Here is a 14684-nt window from a genome sequence, read left to right as displayed (position 1 = left end):
CAGGAGGCCACAAGGGGTGGGGCAGCACATGGAATAGTCTATTTTGAAGGCACTGAACGCCCACCCAGGCCCCCTCCACCCAGCTGCCCAGTCAGGACCTCTCAGCCAGGGTCTGAAGGTTCCCTTTTCCACTATGGTGTGACCAGCAGCCCCCTGCCTCCCCCGACAAAGTATGACAGCTTCCAGCCAGGGTACTTCCTGCACTCAGGAGGCAGAGGCAGGCATGTCTGTTTGAGTTCAAGGTCAGCCTGGTCTACAGAGTGAGATCCAGGACAACCAGGGTTATACAGAGAAACCCTGTCTCAGAAAAAACAAATAATAATAATAATAACGGGGGGGGGAAGGAGAGAGAGGGGGGAGGGGAAGGGAAGAAGGCAGGGAGGCGTTGCATGCCACCGGACTGTCTACGGACTTGCTTGTCTGGAAACATCCAGTACAGCTTTGGAGGCAGTGTCCACCCAGCATCATTGTCTGAGTAATTTTCAGCCAGTTTCTAGTCCCCAGCAGGTGCACATGGTTCTAGAGGACACTTAGCATAAAGGGTTGGGCATCCTGGTCTTGGTGTCCGGGGGTGGGGTGGGGGGGTGGGGGGTGGGGGTGGGCCGGGGGGCGCGGTGATCTTAGAATCACTCACCTGAAGATGTGGAGGGATAGTGTGTACACACATTCCAGTGACAAGTCCTGCTCCCAGACTCCTGCTTCCTTCTCCAGAGGCCTCCCATTTACCCAGTGACCTTTGAACTTCGACTTTCAGACTGTCCCTTTAAGTGAAATTTTGCTGGGTGATCCAGAGAGTAAACTTTGTGGTGATCGTGAGTCTGGCATGTTCCAGGCTGCACTCTAAATCCTGTGCACAAATCAGTCCAGCAAACCCTTACCCTGCTGCAAAACGTGTTCTACCATGGTTTCCACCTCTCAGAAGTAAAGGGAAGCCCAGAGATGTTAAGTAACTTACCTGTGGTCTCACAGCTAGCTGATGGCTGAGCTGGACCAAATGTGCTTCTCCAGCCCACCCTCTCACCCCCATCCTGCCCCTTCTGTGAAGACCCCCAGGGTCTGCGAACAGCTCAGATGCTCTTCTCTCGCCTCTGGCTCTGGTTCCCCCACTAGAAGCCCCCCAACCCTGCAGCAGCAGCACCGTGGCTTGGAGACTTCGTAGATGTTCTTAGACTCTGTCCCAGATACTGGCTCAGCTGTGGGGGTGGGGCGGGCTAGAGGTGGGAGAAAGGCCGGGGCACGGGGTGGGGGGTCGTCCAGAGCTTCACTTTCACCAGCTCTCCCGACGGTTCTGATGTAGTGTAAGTTCTAGAAGCCCTGCCTGGTGCCTTCCCACGTGCTCCTGGGGAAAGACACATCTCCTCTTGGTCACCCAGGCTGAGTTCTGCGCTCTGGCGCCTGTCCTTGCAGAAGCTGGACCCGTTTGTCACTGACCTTCGCCAGGCCTCATCCCTGCTGCAAGCTTCCATTCAAGAGTTTGAGAAGGGTGACCCCCCTGGTGGGGTGCAGGTAAGCTTGTATGCCTCCAGCATACCTCTAAGTATCAAGAGCGCTGGGAAGGGGACACCCAGGGTGGTCATTCTATTTTTCACTTTGTCACTCAGATAGTAGATCTTGGGCATCCACCATGTGCCCTGCACTGGGGACCCAGCCTGAGGAACCGGCTTGCCTCTGCTCTGGTGAGGGTCGTGATGCAGTGGCAGAGTGGACATTTGCAAGGCAGTTATGAAGGACTGGGGATGTAGATCAGTGGTAGAACACTTGCCTGGGATGCAAGAGACCCCGAGCTGTAGCATGAATCTTAAAAGGTCTTATTAATAAAAAAACAAACCCAGAGATAGGTATTGGGGTGAACGCTGAAAGATCAGAGAAACAGAACAGGCCACAGCTAACCTCCCCTCATCAATTCCTCAGCTGAAATCATTTCCTCAGACTGGAAGCCTCTGAGTCCTCATCTGAATGGGTCTCAGCTGAACTGCTGCTAAGAGCCAAAAGCTTAACAGGCTCTAGTTCCTGGTCCTCACGCCTTATATACCTTTCTGCTTCCTGCCATCACTTCCTGGGATTAAAGGCGTGTGTCACCATGCCTGGCTGTTTCCAGTGTGGCTTTGAACTCACAGAGATCTGGATGGATCTCTGCCTCCAGAATGCTAGGATTAAAGGTGTGTGCGCCACCGTTTTCTGGCCTCTATGTCTATCTAGCGGCTGTTCTGTTCTCTGACCCCAGATAAGTTTATTAAGGTGCACAATATATTGGGGGACACAATATCACCACACTGAGTTGAAAAAAAGGGGGTGGGGAGACAGTTATAAATTGTGTCAAATGCCATAGAAGTGGTAAGAGTGAGGAAGGTGAGTGGTCTTTGAAGAGATGGTGTTTAACTGCGGCCTGAAAGAATATGTCTTTGAGGGAAGTGAGCTCCAGGCAGAGAGCGAGTATGTACAAAGGCCCTGAGGCAGGGCATAGCTGGAGGTCTGCGGAGCAGAGGAAAGAAGAAGGAGCTGGCCCAGGAACCGGGCAGTGAAGGCCTGGGGAGTTTGAAGCAGGGCATCATAGGATATGCCCTTTGATGTCCTCTTTTTGCTGTAGGGGATGCCAGAGGGCATCAGAGAGCTCAACCAAGAGTCTGAGATGGGTGGTCCCAAGAGAGGATGGAGCCAGGACCAGTGAGGTTACCATGGTGATAAGAGGGCCATAGCTTCAGAAATATGCTGGAAATTAAAGGGCAGAATTCCTAGAGATGCTTGGATACCCAAGTGGGAAAGTTAGGCTCTATCGGTGTGCAGAGCCTGGAAGGCTAAGGGGAGCGTGGAGATTGGGACCTCAGGACACCCTCCTATGTTGGCAGGAGGCCACCAGGTGCCTGAGCAAGTCCAAGGATCTGATGGAGGCTGTGCTGAGGGACCCGGGCCTGCTGGCTCTTCAGAGGGAAGGTGGAGCTACTCTGGCCAGGCTGCAGCAGGAGGTCAGCAGGCTGAGCACCAACCCTGAAGTCAGGTATAGACAATTTCCCGCCCTTCACTCCCCATCAGAGCTTAGAGGTGGGGCTACCCTGTGAAGGGAACGCATAGGGTGGGTCTAGGGACACAGCTGCCTCACACCCCCACTCTGAGCCTTGGGGATAACCTCGCCATCCCCGCCTTCATCTCTGGCCATCTTCAGCCAGGAACAGGTATTTGAGGACCAGCTCTCTTGTTTCCTCCCTCCACACACAGACTGTGTCCTTTTCCAATTCAGACTCTGGTCCAAGCCTTTCAAGACCCGTCTCATTTGTTCCTGGCAAGAACTTGGTGCTGCCCACGCCACTCTTATTTAGCAAGAAGATGAGAGTGAGTACTGGGAAATAGTAGTAAGGCCCACAGGAGCCCGGGCTGAGACAGCTAGGTAGCTAACCCTACAGGCCTGCCTTTCCCACGCTCAGCCTAGGGGAAGGACCTCAGGAACCACAGGTGGGTGACAGACCTGACTGCACGACACCAGCTTCCTTGACTGCTGGCAAGTGAAACCTCCTCAGTCTGAAAATCGATGTCCTGCCTGCTGTAAACTCAGACACTCTGGGGAAATTACACCTGGAGAAACTTTGCTGCATCCACAGAACAATTGAAACCATTGTGCAGAATTATTTTCAGGCTGTGTGTAAAGACATACCTGAAATGCAAATGGACTTCTTGTGTAGGCTGAAGTCCCATTGCCCACATGCCTCATTATATGTATTCAAATACCCTAAAACTGGAAAAACTCCTCAATCTGATATGCTTCTGGGCCCAAAGAAGGGATGCTGAGCATGTAATTGAATTGGTCAGTAATTAGAAATATTTGCTCTAGTAAGACATAGGTATGTATATTTGAGAGCCAAATGCAAAGCTGATGCACATGCTTAAGAACAGTTTGTGCATTGAACCAGCATTCGATGTGTGTGTGTGTGTGTGTGTGTGTGTGTGTGTGTGTGTGCATTTTTCTAAGGAATTGTACATATTAACTCATTTAATTCCCACTTTTGAGGTGGAGCCCAGGAGTCTCCTTTTGTTACAGTAGGGGAACCTGACACTCAGAAAGGTGGACTGAGTATCCTAGGGTCACACATCTGGAATGTGGTGGGGGCCAGGAAGTAGATAAGGCTGGCAGAACACATCACCTTGAGATGCACACCTAGACGCCAGGGGCAGGTTCATGCAGGTGGAGCCAAAACAACGGTGGGACCTGGTGTCTAATGTGGGCCACCTCCCGCCCCTTACAATGCCCTGTTGTTGTTACCCACCCTGCTCCCGGCTTCACTTGCTTCACCCAACCCCTCCGCTTTACCTGCCTCACCCAACCCCTCCGGTCTACCTGAGGTCCCGCCAGATCTTTGAGTTGAAGCTCCACCAGGGGGCGCTGTGGGCCCACGCTCGCCGCGGCCCTTCCCTGTTCAATGCCGTCCCTGCAGCCCTCTGGGCTCGCCCTTCCTTCAGGCATCTTGGGCTTTCTTCTGATGTAGGAGCCGGGACGGGGGATCCCTCGAATAGGCAGCCTTTCCTTCCATCATCTTTGTCTGAAAACAGGCTCCCCAGGGCAGTTGTGGGGAGGCTCCATGTTTCTCCCTTCGCCGAGCATCGCCGAGGGAAAAGTCCCCTCACAAACCTGCTTTAGATCCTCTCTTTGGCCACTTTAAAAATGCCTTGCAGGGCAGGTGGGCCCCAGGTTCAAGGTCATCCTTGGTCACATAGAAGATTGAAGCCAGCTTGGGACACTGAGACTCTATCAGAGACAAAAGACCGTCACGGGTTACAGTTGCCACCCTCTCCGGCCCTTGTGTCCTGCAGAATGGACGCTGGGAAGACAGGGTGGTGCAAATGTGTGAGCGCCAGCCAGCCCCTGGTTCCGGGCACTCCACTGAGTGTTTCTCATGAAGGAGGGAAGGTCCCCTGGCTTCCCAGAACCCCCAAGCAGCACTAGAAAGTCCCACGACTGGGGCCTCACGCAGCGGTCTGGAGAGGAAGCCTCTGCTTCTATCACTTTCTACTCACAGCCACTCGGGGCAGTGGGTTCTGTTACTATTCCCACTTTACAAACGGGCAACCAGAGACCCCCAAAGTGGTGATGTTGCACCAGGACCTACACTAGCAGGTGGTGGGACTGGGATTCAGACTCAAATCTACCCAGCTGGCTTGATACCCTGCCGATTTCCTGCTGCTTCGTCAGGTTCATGGCCGAGGCCCAGAGTGGGCTAGGGATCTGCTTCAGGTCACACAGCAGGTCAGTGGCTGGCAGCCCAGCTGGGGCCACAGATGAGGAGGGCAGGCCCAGGACTGGTGAGAACACAGGGAGGGGCGTCTTCTTACCCTCTTCTCCCTCCCAGGAGCCATCTGACTGAAGCTGCAGCCCTGTATAACCTCGTGGATGACCAGCTCCACGTCCTGGTCACTGCGTCCAATCACCTCCTCCGAAGGCTGGAGCTCCGTGTCCGACTGGGCCACCTGGAAGCTGCCATCCACCAGGTGAAGGGGAGGCTACTGGGGGACATGGTGCTTTATAAGGGTCACTTTGTTCTGGAGTTAAAACATCAGGCTGGCAGCCCTTGGTGTTGGGGTCAAGGCAGAAAACATGCCATCCAATCAGAGCTTCAAGGATTAAATTATGAACACAAGGGCTACACTTATTGAGCGCTGACTGTGTGCATGCCTGGACTAGACTATTGTGAATATTCTTGTCTTCCAGTGTGGTCTCTTACCAGTGACAGAGGAGCTTTTGTGATTCCCCACCACAGATGGGGAAACTGAGGCCAGGCAGATACCACCTCCTGTGGTTGCACATCTGGAGTCTGAGACTAGAGCTGTTAGTATGCCTTCACCTGGCTTCAGTGCTTAAAGCCAACACACCCTTGTCTGCCCTGGGCTGGGTCATCCCTGCTGAGTACTTCGTCTTCTTGACCCTCAGGTCACCTGACTGCCCAAGCCTCTGTGTCCTCATCTCTAGCCTTGAGTTTTACAAAGTGTCTTTGCCGTTATCCCCAGAGCAACAATGCTGTATTTACTTTCCCTGTTGCTGTGATAAGAGAAATGCTCTGATAAAAGCAACCTGAGAAAGTTTATTCTGGCTGTTTAAGAGTACAGTCCAGCTGGGCGGTGGTGGTGCACGCCTTTAATCCCAGCACTGGGGAGGCAGAGGCAGGTGGATCTCTGTGAGTTCGAGGCCAGCCTAATCTACAGAGCGAGAACCAAGGCAGGCACCAAAGCTACACAGAGAAACCCTGTCTCGAAAAACAAAACAAAACAACAACAACAAAAAAGAGTACAGTCCATCACAGTGGGGGGTCAAAGTGGAAGGATCATGATGCATCCACAATAAGGAATATACAGTCCAGGATCCCAGCCAGGGAATGGCACCACCCACAGTAGGCAGGTCTCCCACTGCAATTAATAAAATGGAGATAAGCCCCAGAGGCTAGTCTCCTAGGTGATCCTGCATTCTGTCAAGTTCAGAATTAGCACTGTCATAGGGAGTGTCTTAGTTAGGGTTTCTATTGCTATGAAGAGACACCATGACCACAGCAACTCTTACAAGGAAAATATTTACTTGGGGTGGCTCGCTTACAGTTTCAGAGGTTCTGTCCATCATGGCGGGGAGCATGGCAGCCTGCAGGCAGACGTGGTGCTGGAGCTGAGAGCCCTACATCTTGCAGGCAACAAGAAATCAACACATTGGGTGGTATCCTGAGCATAGGAAACCTCAAAGCCCACCCCCACAGTGACACACTTCCTCCAACAAGGCCACACCTACTCCAACAAAGCCACACCTCCCACTAGTGCCACTCCCTGTGAGATTATGGGGACCGATTACATTCACACCATCACAGGCTCAGGGCATTTTCCACCGTCTGTCCCTCTCCGGCTGTTCGTACCTATCCATTATCCATTGTACCACAGGGCCACATAATGCCGATCCATTACCACCCATACACCGAAGCAAGGGTCGGGCAGTGGCACAGTGAGTTCTTGGTAGACCCTCTGCTACAGGCAGTGTTTCTCCAGTCCCAGTTACACACCCCTGAGACAGGGAGCTCATTCCCCAGAGACCAACCTTTTATGACCAGGTGACAGTCAGTGGCCAGACTGACCTAAGCCTTGCCTCCCTGTGACCTCATGCCACCTTGGCTTCATCCCACGATCATACACACAGAGGGTCTCCTGGTGCAGGGCACTCACAGTACCACATCCCCTCTGGGTTGAGCTGAGGGAGGCCATTGCCCTCTGACATTGGCAGAACGCAACCACACGCTTCCCTCCTTAATTCTCCTGCCCTGCATCGGGAGGGTTTCCACCCATCCAGGCCCGAGACTGACTGAGGACAAGAAGGCTTTGGCCCCTCAACAAGTCGAGGGGTTAGGGAGGCGGTTCAGTCAGTGACGTGTTTACACCGGGGACCTGATGAGTTTGAGCCACAAAACCTACGTAAAACACTGGGTGTAGTGGTGTATACTTGTAATCTCAGCGCTGAGGAGATAGTCAGGAGAACCCCAGGGGTTCACTAGCCAGCTAGGCCTAGCCTGATTGGTGAGTCCCAAATCCCAGTGAGAGACCCTGGATCAAAAAAAAAAGTCAGAAAGAAAGAAAAAAAGTGGGCAGCTCCTTAGGAGCAATTCCCAAGTTGACCCCTGGTCCCCACACACAAGTGCACTCACATACACCCACCTGCACACATACACACATATGCATGCTTGTACAAGCCCATGCATGTAGACACACACAAGGAAGCAGACAGTTGGTCCAGGATGGCTCCTTGGTCACCCATCACAACTGAACCACTGTCCTCTGCCCAGGTCAATGACTGGATGGAGCAGGAAGGAAGCCGGTGTCTGCAGGCTCTGTCCCCTGTTGATATATGTGCAGAGACAGTGGAGAAAGTCCACGCCGAGTTTGAGGATTTCTTCCTGCAGGTTGCGGTATGTTCCAGGGCCCAAGATGCCAGAGGTCACTGAGGTGGGGTCTTCTAGGTCCCAGATGCAGGGGTGGGAAAGTGCAAGGGAGCTTCCAGGGGCAGCAAGGGGGACAGCCTGGACTACAGAGCAAGGGGACATCCTGAACCACAGAGGCATCACCTTAGGTTCTGCCTCCACCAGGAAGTCTTCCAAGACCAAGTCCAAAGGAGTCAGAACCTGCAAGGGTTTCTTAAAATGCAGGTACCCAGGGCCCAGATCTTGGCCTCCTGGGTCAGCTTGAAGAGACAGTCAGGGATGCTGCATTTGTAATGGACACAGGATGCTTTGGCCTGTCACTGCCCTAAGGAGACTCCCAGGCAGTGGAGGATAGGACTGGTCTGGACACAGCAGAGAGGACTGTGGGGGATCCAAGCCTCTGACCCAGGCTTAAAATCATAGAACCATCCAGAAGAATGTGAACTTCCAAGGCAAAGGCCTGGGCTGTTGGATGCATCAACCTTTGACTGTGGGCTGAGTTTTGCAGATGGGGAAACTGAGGCTCAGAAGGCCACAGCGGCTCCTGACTGCCGGGCGGATCCTCAGGCGGGAGCTGAGTGGATGTCCTTTTCCTGCCCAGGCCCAGTATCGCCAGGGCCTGGAACTGTCCAAGCAGGCTGCGCAGTTGGGAGGAGCTGCAGAAGACACAGAGGAGACAGGGCTCCCAGACCTGGCAGCCTTCGCCTCCACCCAGCAGGCCTTCCAAGCCAGGCTGACGCATTTCTACATGGCGGCCGAGAGGCAGCGCACTGACCTGGAGACCCTGCTCCACCTCCACCGCTTCAGAAAGAAGGTGAGTGAACCTCATGGCCCATCAGAACAAACCCACATCCTCCCGTGGGGTGGCACGGGGTCGGGGTGGCCTGGACACAGCACTAGGGGCCTCATGTGGCAATCAAGGAGAGGAAGCTGGAGTGGAGGCAAGTGTGTCCTGCCCTGGGGATGTGCCTGGGTCCTTCTGCGAAGAGAGGCAGAGTGGCAGCTGGATCCCTTACCTGAGTAGGCAGGGTGAAGATGAGGTGGAAGTGGTTAAGCTAGAAGGGAAGCCTGCCTGAGCGCAGACCCTGCGAGTGAGCACTTCATACTTGCCTGCTTCTGAGTGAGTCCGGGCCACCTGCATTGTGCCCATTTTACAGAGGAGAAAACTGAGGCCCAGAAGAAGAAAGCTACTCAGGTAGGATTAGGCAGTCATTGAGTAGGATTTGACTTCAAAGTTTTACTCCTAAATGCACATAACCCACCCACCCTCCATTTTCTAGTGGAAAAACTGAGGCCTATGGACAAAAAAGAAGGCTAGAAGAGCTGGGTTCCAGCTGGACAGGAAGTCACATGACTGACTACCCTATGCCCTCAGCTGCCCCTTGAACTTGCCAAAAGGGACAGAGCATGGGAGGGGCTTGACCCCACCCACCAGCTGTTGGGTGGCTGGGGGCATGAAGGGACAGCTGGGAACATGGGATGCTTCAGAGGGCAGTGGGAGCGACCCAGACAGCTCAAAATGCCTGGGGACCCGGAGGACAGGGCTTCTCTGTCTCCTTGGGTCAGGGACAAGGCAGGCAGTTGTCAGCAGTGGCAGTGAAGGGGCACTCTGCCCCTTCCTCACCGTGGAGAGCACAGGGGGGCAGCGTCCGGGATTCAGCCCATGTGGGCTATGTGACCTCGAAAGCTGTCCTCACTTCTCCGAACCTCAGCCCCTGTTCATACTATGATTGGCTAGCACTAGTGAGGGGTCTCTAGTGCCAGGCTCGGTTCTGATCATTTCCCTGTTACACCAACCCTATGCTGAAAACAGAGAGGTTGAGTGACTCACCCAAAGTCACAGAGCTGGCTGACGGCGGCACTGCAATTCAAACCCAGATCTTTGGCTTGGATGTACTCCCAGCCAGGTGGTAGGAGAAGCAGATTCGGGCTGCAAAGATGGCTCAGAGGTCATGAGCACTGGCTGCTCTTCCAGAGGACCCAGGTTGGATTCCTAGCACCCATACGATGGCTCACCATAGGCCATAACTCCCGTTCCAGGGAATCCAACACACACTTCTGGCTTCCCCGGGCATCAGGCATAAATATGGTGCATGAACATTCATGAGGGCAAAACCCTCACGCATGGAAAATAAAATAAAAATGTTGAAGGGAGAAAAGCAGATTAAATTTGAGGAACCCCTCAGAGCAATGTGCCTAGCGTCAAGGCCGTCTGGAAGCTTCTCTTCGCCCAATGACTGCTGCCCGCTTCCTCCCTGCAGCCTTCCCGGAATCAACCCAACTCCTAGCACTGAGCCTTTGCACTGGCTTTTCCCACTGCCTGGAAAGCCGTTCCTTGGCCAGAAAAGCCGAGGCCTGTCCTGACCACTACACCTACCATGGGACAGCTTCACGGTGCCCCTCAGGATCTGAAGTGATCCGCTGCCGGTCACCTGCTTGTCTCTGGCATGCCCTCTGGGTTGAGCTCCCTGAAGTGGCAGGGCACTCTTGGTGTCCTAGCCTGAGACTGGTAAAGAGAAGAGAGCAGGCTGGGCCTGGGAGAAGGTAGCCCTCCTCCTAAGCAGGAAGAGCAGCATGGGAGGGGGCAGGCTGGACCGCCCCCTGTCCACCTCTGGCAAAGTCGGGTCAAGGCTGGACGCTGCTGCCCTGACCATTCTTCTATGTGAGGAGGAGTTGGAGGTGGTGTCTGAGTCACTGGGCATGACTGCCAGGCTTGGCTGGGAAGATGGGGACTCAGACAGGGCTCTACCCAGGTGGGGCGCCCGAGTGCTGTGCCTTCTGCCCTAAATAATCCTAACTCAATTGGCTGCTAAGGGAGATTTATGGCACCATGAGTTCTGAGTGCTACTGTGAATATGAAGCCATTTATATCTAAAGACAAGCTCCCTTAATCCACAGAAAAACTCCTCCTTGCAGCAAATGGCTCTGCTGTCCCCTGGCCAATGGCTTGCTCTCGGCCCTAAATTAATGGAGAGAGAGATTATCCTTTGCATCAGCTGCTGTATCGTACAGTGGGGGTAGCGGGTGGGGGGGGCCGGGGTGGTGGTGGTGTGTGTGTCGGGAACAGGCAGAGTCACATGATAGGCAGAGGCCCAGCTGGTGTATGAGCTGTGGGGCCTGCTGGACTGATTGCCCACCCCTGTCTGAGCCAGCTTTCCTTTGGGTACAAGGAGGCAGGCTGGATCCAGGATGGGATCCCACCTCCCCCTTACTGCACTGTGTGACTTGGAATAAGTGAGTTCATTGCTCTGTGCCTCAGTTTCTCCCTCTGTGAAATAGGCTACTAATCTAGCTCACAGTAGTGACCTGAGACACTCATGGAACCAGATAAACAGATGACACTCTGGAATGTATTAGCAATGCTCCTTCCTCAGTGTCTCAACTCCCCCGACCTCATCACCCTACCCCGGGCTGAGAATTAAACCTAAGACCTCAAGCCTGGTAGGCAACCACTCTACCACCAAGTTACATCCCTAGGCTTTTTACTTTTTATTTGAAACAGGGTCTCCTTAAATTGCCTAGGCTAGATTTGAACTCACTCTGTAGCCCAGGAAGGATTTGAATGTATCATTCTCCAGCCTTGACCTTTGGAGTGGCCAGAATGAACAGGCTTACACCAACAGGCCTAGCTACACTCAGTTTGCGTGTATGTGTGCCACGCACATGCGTGCCTGTGGAGGTCAAAGGGCAACCTCAGGTGTCAGTTCTCACTTCCACCTTTTTTGAAACGGTCTCTTGTCATTTGTCACTGAGCATGCCGTGCTAGCTAGCCCTAGAGCTTGTGGAGATTGTCTTGTTTCAGCCTCTCATTCCACATCAGGAGCAGCACGGGGATTACAGTTGCAAGCTCCCCTGTGAAGCTTCACGGGGGTTCTGGGGATCTGAACCCAGGTCCTCACGCTTGTGCCGCAAGCGCTTCCCCCACTGAGCCTTCCCTCTCCCCATCCGGATTCTCGGTTCTGAAGGGGGCTTTCCTGGTCGTTTCTACAGCTCCTGCTTTACATCTGCCCCGCTGGCCTGTGGGTCTGTTAGAAGGGGCCTGAGGAGCCCAAGGGTGCTAGAGGCTCTTTGCAGGTGGCAGGGGTATGCATCCGAGAAGAAAGGGGACAATGGTCATCACAGTCTCCAGGCTGTGCACCTAACAGTTCAGTCAGCCACATTGTCTCAAATTCTCCTGCTCACAGGCTCATCTTGTCTTCACGGAGCCCCCACCTTCCTTCTCCTTTCTGTCCTTAGGTGTGCCGGTTCCACATGGACTGTCAGGACCTGCTGACCCAGCTCAGGCTGGGCAAGAAGACTGCGAGGGCCAGCCCTGGGGACCGGCTCCACCTCCGCCTCCACTGTTACCTGAAGCGCCTGGCGTCTGAGTTCCAGACGGAGAAGCTCCTGGCCATGAAGCTCCAGGTGACCTCCCTGAGCTGGGCTGGCCTGGGCCAGGAGCTCTGGGAAGAGACCCAGGAGCGACACCAGGAGACCCAGGGCTTGCTGAGGAAGGCACTGGCCTACTGCCCATGCCCAGAGGTCACTGCTGCCCACCCAGCACACACAGATCGAAGCGGGACAGCAGCTAAGGGCCAGGGTCTGCCTAGAGAGGTGGCCTCCAAATGGGACAGGTCCCTACAGGACTGTCTGGCTGCAGATGTGTCAAGATCCCACTGGTCTCCCCATGTCTCCCAAGGGGAGCAGAGCAGAAACCTGTGGGCAGGCCTACCACCCCAGGAAACCGGCCAGACTGTGGACACCGAGGAAGGCCGAGGTGCCCCCAAGCTGCCCGAGCCCACCCTGGAGCGGCTCCTCGCCTCTCTCTTTTCCTGGCATCACCTTCCCAGACAGAGCAAGGCCTCTCACCCAACTGGAGGCAGCTTTTCCTCTGAGGGCACAGACTCACAGACATCCCTGGAGGACTCACCCCACACAAGCCCCCCTGCATCCCTCTAACTGGATCTGAACCATCACGTTAGCTCTGGGGCCTGGGATAGGACCAACGGGAGGGGTCTGCTGAGCCCATACCACCCTATCAGACATGGCCATGGAGCGATGTCAGGAGGACCACCTTCTGGCTCCAGAAAACCCCAAGGTGATGGATTGTTACCCACACAGAATAGTGTCTGTGGGAGTTAGAACCCAGAGTCAATGAAAGCACATTGGGCCGTGACTGCAGGGTCTCCTATGGCAAGGCCGGCTGGGGCCACCTTTGCAAAGTCTTACCCAGACTGCCACTTGGGGCATGGGTAACAAAGTAGTGGGAGGGGCCTCTTGCCTTGAGCCCCAGGGTAACAGACCCTGAGACTTTGCATTTGGCGGTGACCCCAGGAGCCTCTGGGAAGAGGGTGGGAAGCAGGGGGAGGGAAATAAAGGACATTTGTCAGGCAAGCTCCATCCTGCCGAGGTCTGCCAGGGGACAGCAGGGGGCAGCAGTGGGCCTCATAGATGCCCATCTGGAGGGGAGGCAGCCCTCACCTCCTACTCTCAGGAGCTGACTCTGGTGGACAAGGGCAGGAACATGGCAGAGGAAGAATCTGCTTGACAGAGCTCTCCCCAGGAACCCGGCTCCCCAGCTCAGACTCAAGGAACCAACCACTTGGGATCTTGTCCTTGCATTCCATAGACACCTCCAGTTCCCATGGAGTGTTACTTCACCCCCATGTCCCCCACATTCAATGTCAACCGCCCAGTGTCATCGGGGGCAACAGTGGAGGGGGGTGGTGCAATCTTTGAAAGCAGGTGGGGGTGGGTGCAATGGGAAGACGACTATTAGATCTACAGCACCAAGCTTTTTACAGGGCTGGCGTAGCGCCCCCTAGTGTCACCTCTGAGCGCCGACATGTTGCAAGGATTCACAGGGCTCTGGATCAGTCTTGACTACCAGATGGCCCGCTGGCAGCCCTGCCTGAGTTTTTTCAGGCCCTGAGAGGAGGGTGAAATACCTGCTCCACCCCCTACCAGTGAGGCTGTGTCAGGGGAGAGGGAAGCCTGAACCAGGCTTGGGAGGATGAGGTGCCACGGGAGATGTCTCAGCCCCAAACAGCTTCAAGAATCTTCTCTGAGATTCAGGATTTCTCCAAGCACAGCCTGAGGCCTGCCTGCTTCAGAGCCACCAGTGAAGGTGATTTGTAAGGAAGCCTGCTCAGGGAATGACAGCCCCTCACAGACACTAAAAACAGGCCCGGGGTCTGGGGGAGACTGGAGGCCGCACTGGGGCCACCTGATCAGGTGTTCCAGGCCATTGTCCATTCTGCTGACATCACAGATTGCCACAGGCTGTGTGACTTACAATGAGAGCTTACTGGACTCACAGTTCTAGAGTCTGGGAGTCCAAAGTCCAGGGGCTGCCTCTGGTGAGGACCTTCTTGTGTGCAAGCATCGCCCGTAGATGGAGCTTGTGTGGAAGAGGGGGGGAGGGGCAACCATCCTTCAAAGAGGGCCGCTCCCACATTCATCTCACAGGAGGACAGTGAGCACCCGTATGACCTTTCTACCTCCATCTCTCAAGTTTCCAACACGTGAATTTCAGAGGACACTTGAAACCTAGGGTGGTTCCCTTGGGAAGTTCTTGCAGCTCCAGGTCCGGGCAGCTCAGACTTTGCATTCCTCTCCCAGGCCTTGCATCCAGAAGGCTGACTGAGGATGCTTGAGGAATTTGATCAGCCATCTCCATCCAAGCCTGTCACCTCAGAGGGAGCCCGAAGGCTCTTAAGCTGTTGTTGCCATAGAAACAGCATCCAGCCAGTGGAGACCACAGGCAAGGAGCAG

The 14684-nt window shown here is 54.5% G+C and overlaps 1 protein-coding gene across 1 annotated transcript in view; it reads left to right on the top strand.

The window, feature by feature from the left end:
• Kiaa1755 (KIAA1755 ortholog) overlaps positions 1-13274 on the top strand; it is a 42476-nt gene extending 29202 nt beyond the window's left edge. Inside the window, exons 10-15 of the mRNA XM_059258969.1 lie at positions 1408-1506; positions 2847-2995; positions 5337-5475; positions 7797-7919; positions 8533-8745; positions 12168-13274. Of these exons, the coding sequence (XP_059114952.1) occupies positions 1408-1506; positions 2847-2995; positions 5337-5475; positions 7797-7919; positions 8533-8745; positions 12168-12869 (1425 nt within the window). The 3' untranslated portion in view covers positions 12870-13274. The remainder of the gene's footprint in view (positions 1-1407; positions 1507-2846; positions 2996-5336; positions 5476-7796; positions 7920-8532; positions 8746-12167) is intronic.
• The last annotated feature ends 1410 nt before the right edge of the window (positions 13275-14684 follow it).

Source organism: Peromyscus eremicus, chromosome 4, assembly GCF_949786415.1.
Source record: "Peromyscus eremicus chromosome 4, PerEre_H2_v1, whole genome shotgun sequence".
Lineage (NCBI taxonomy): Eukaryota > Metazoa > Chordata > Mammalia > Rodentia > Cricetidae > Peromyscus > Peromyscus eremicus.
This window is presented reverse-complemented; position numbering and strand designations above follow the sequence as displayed.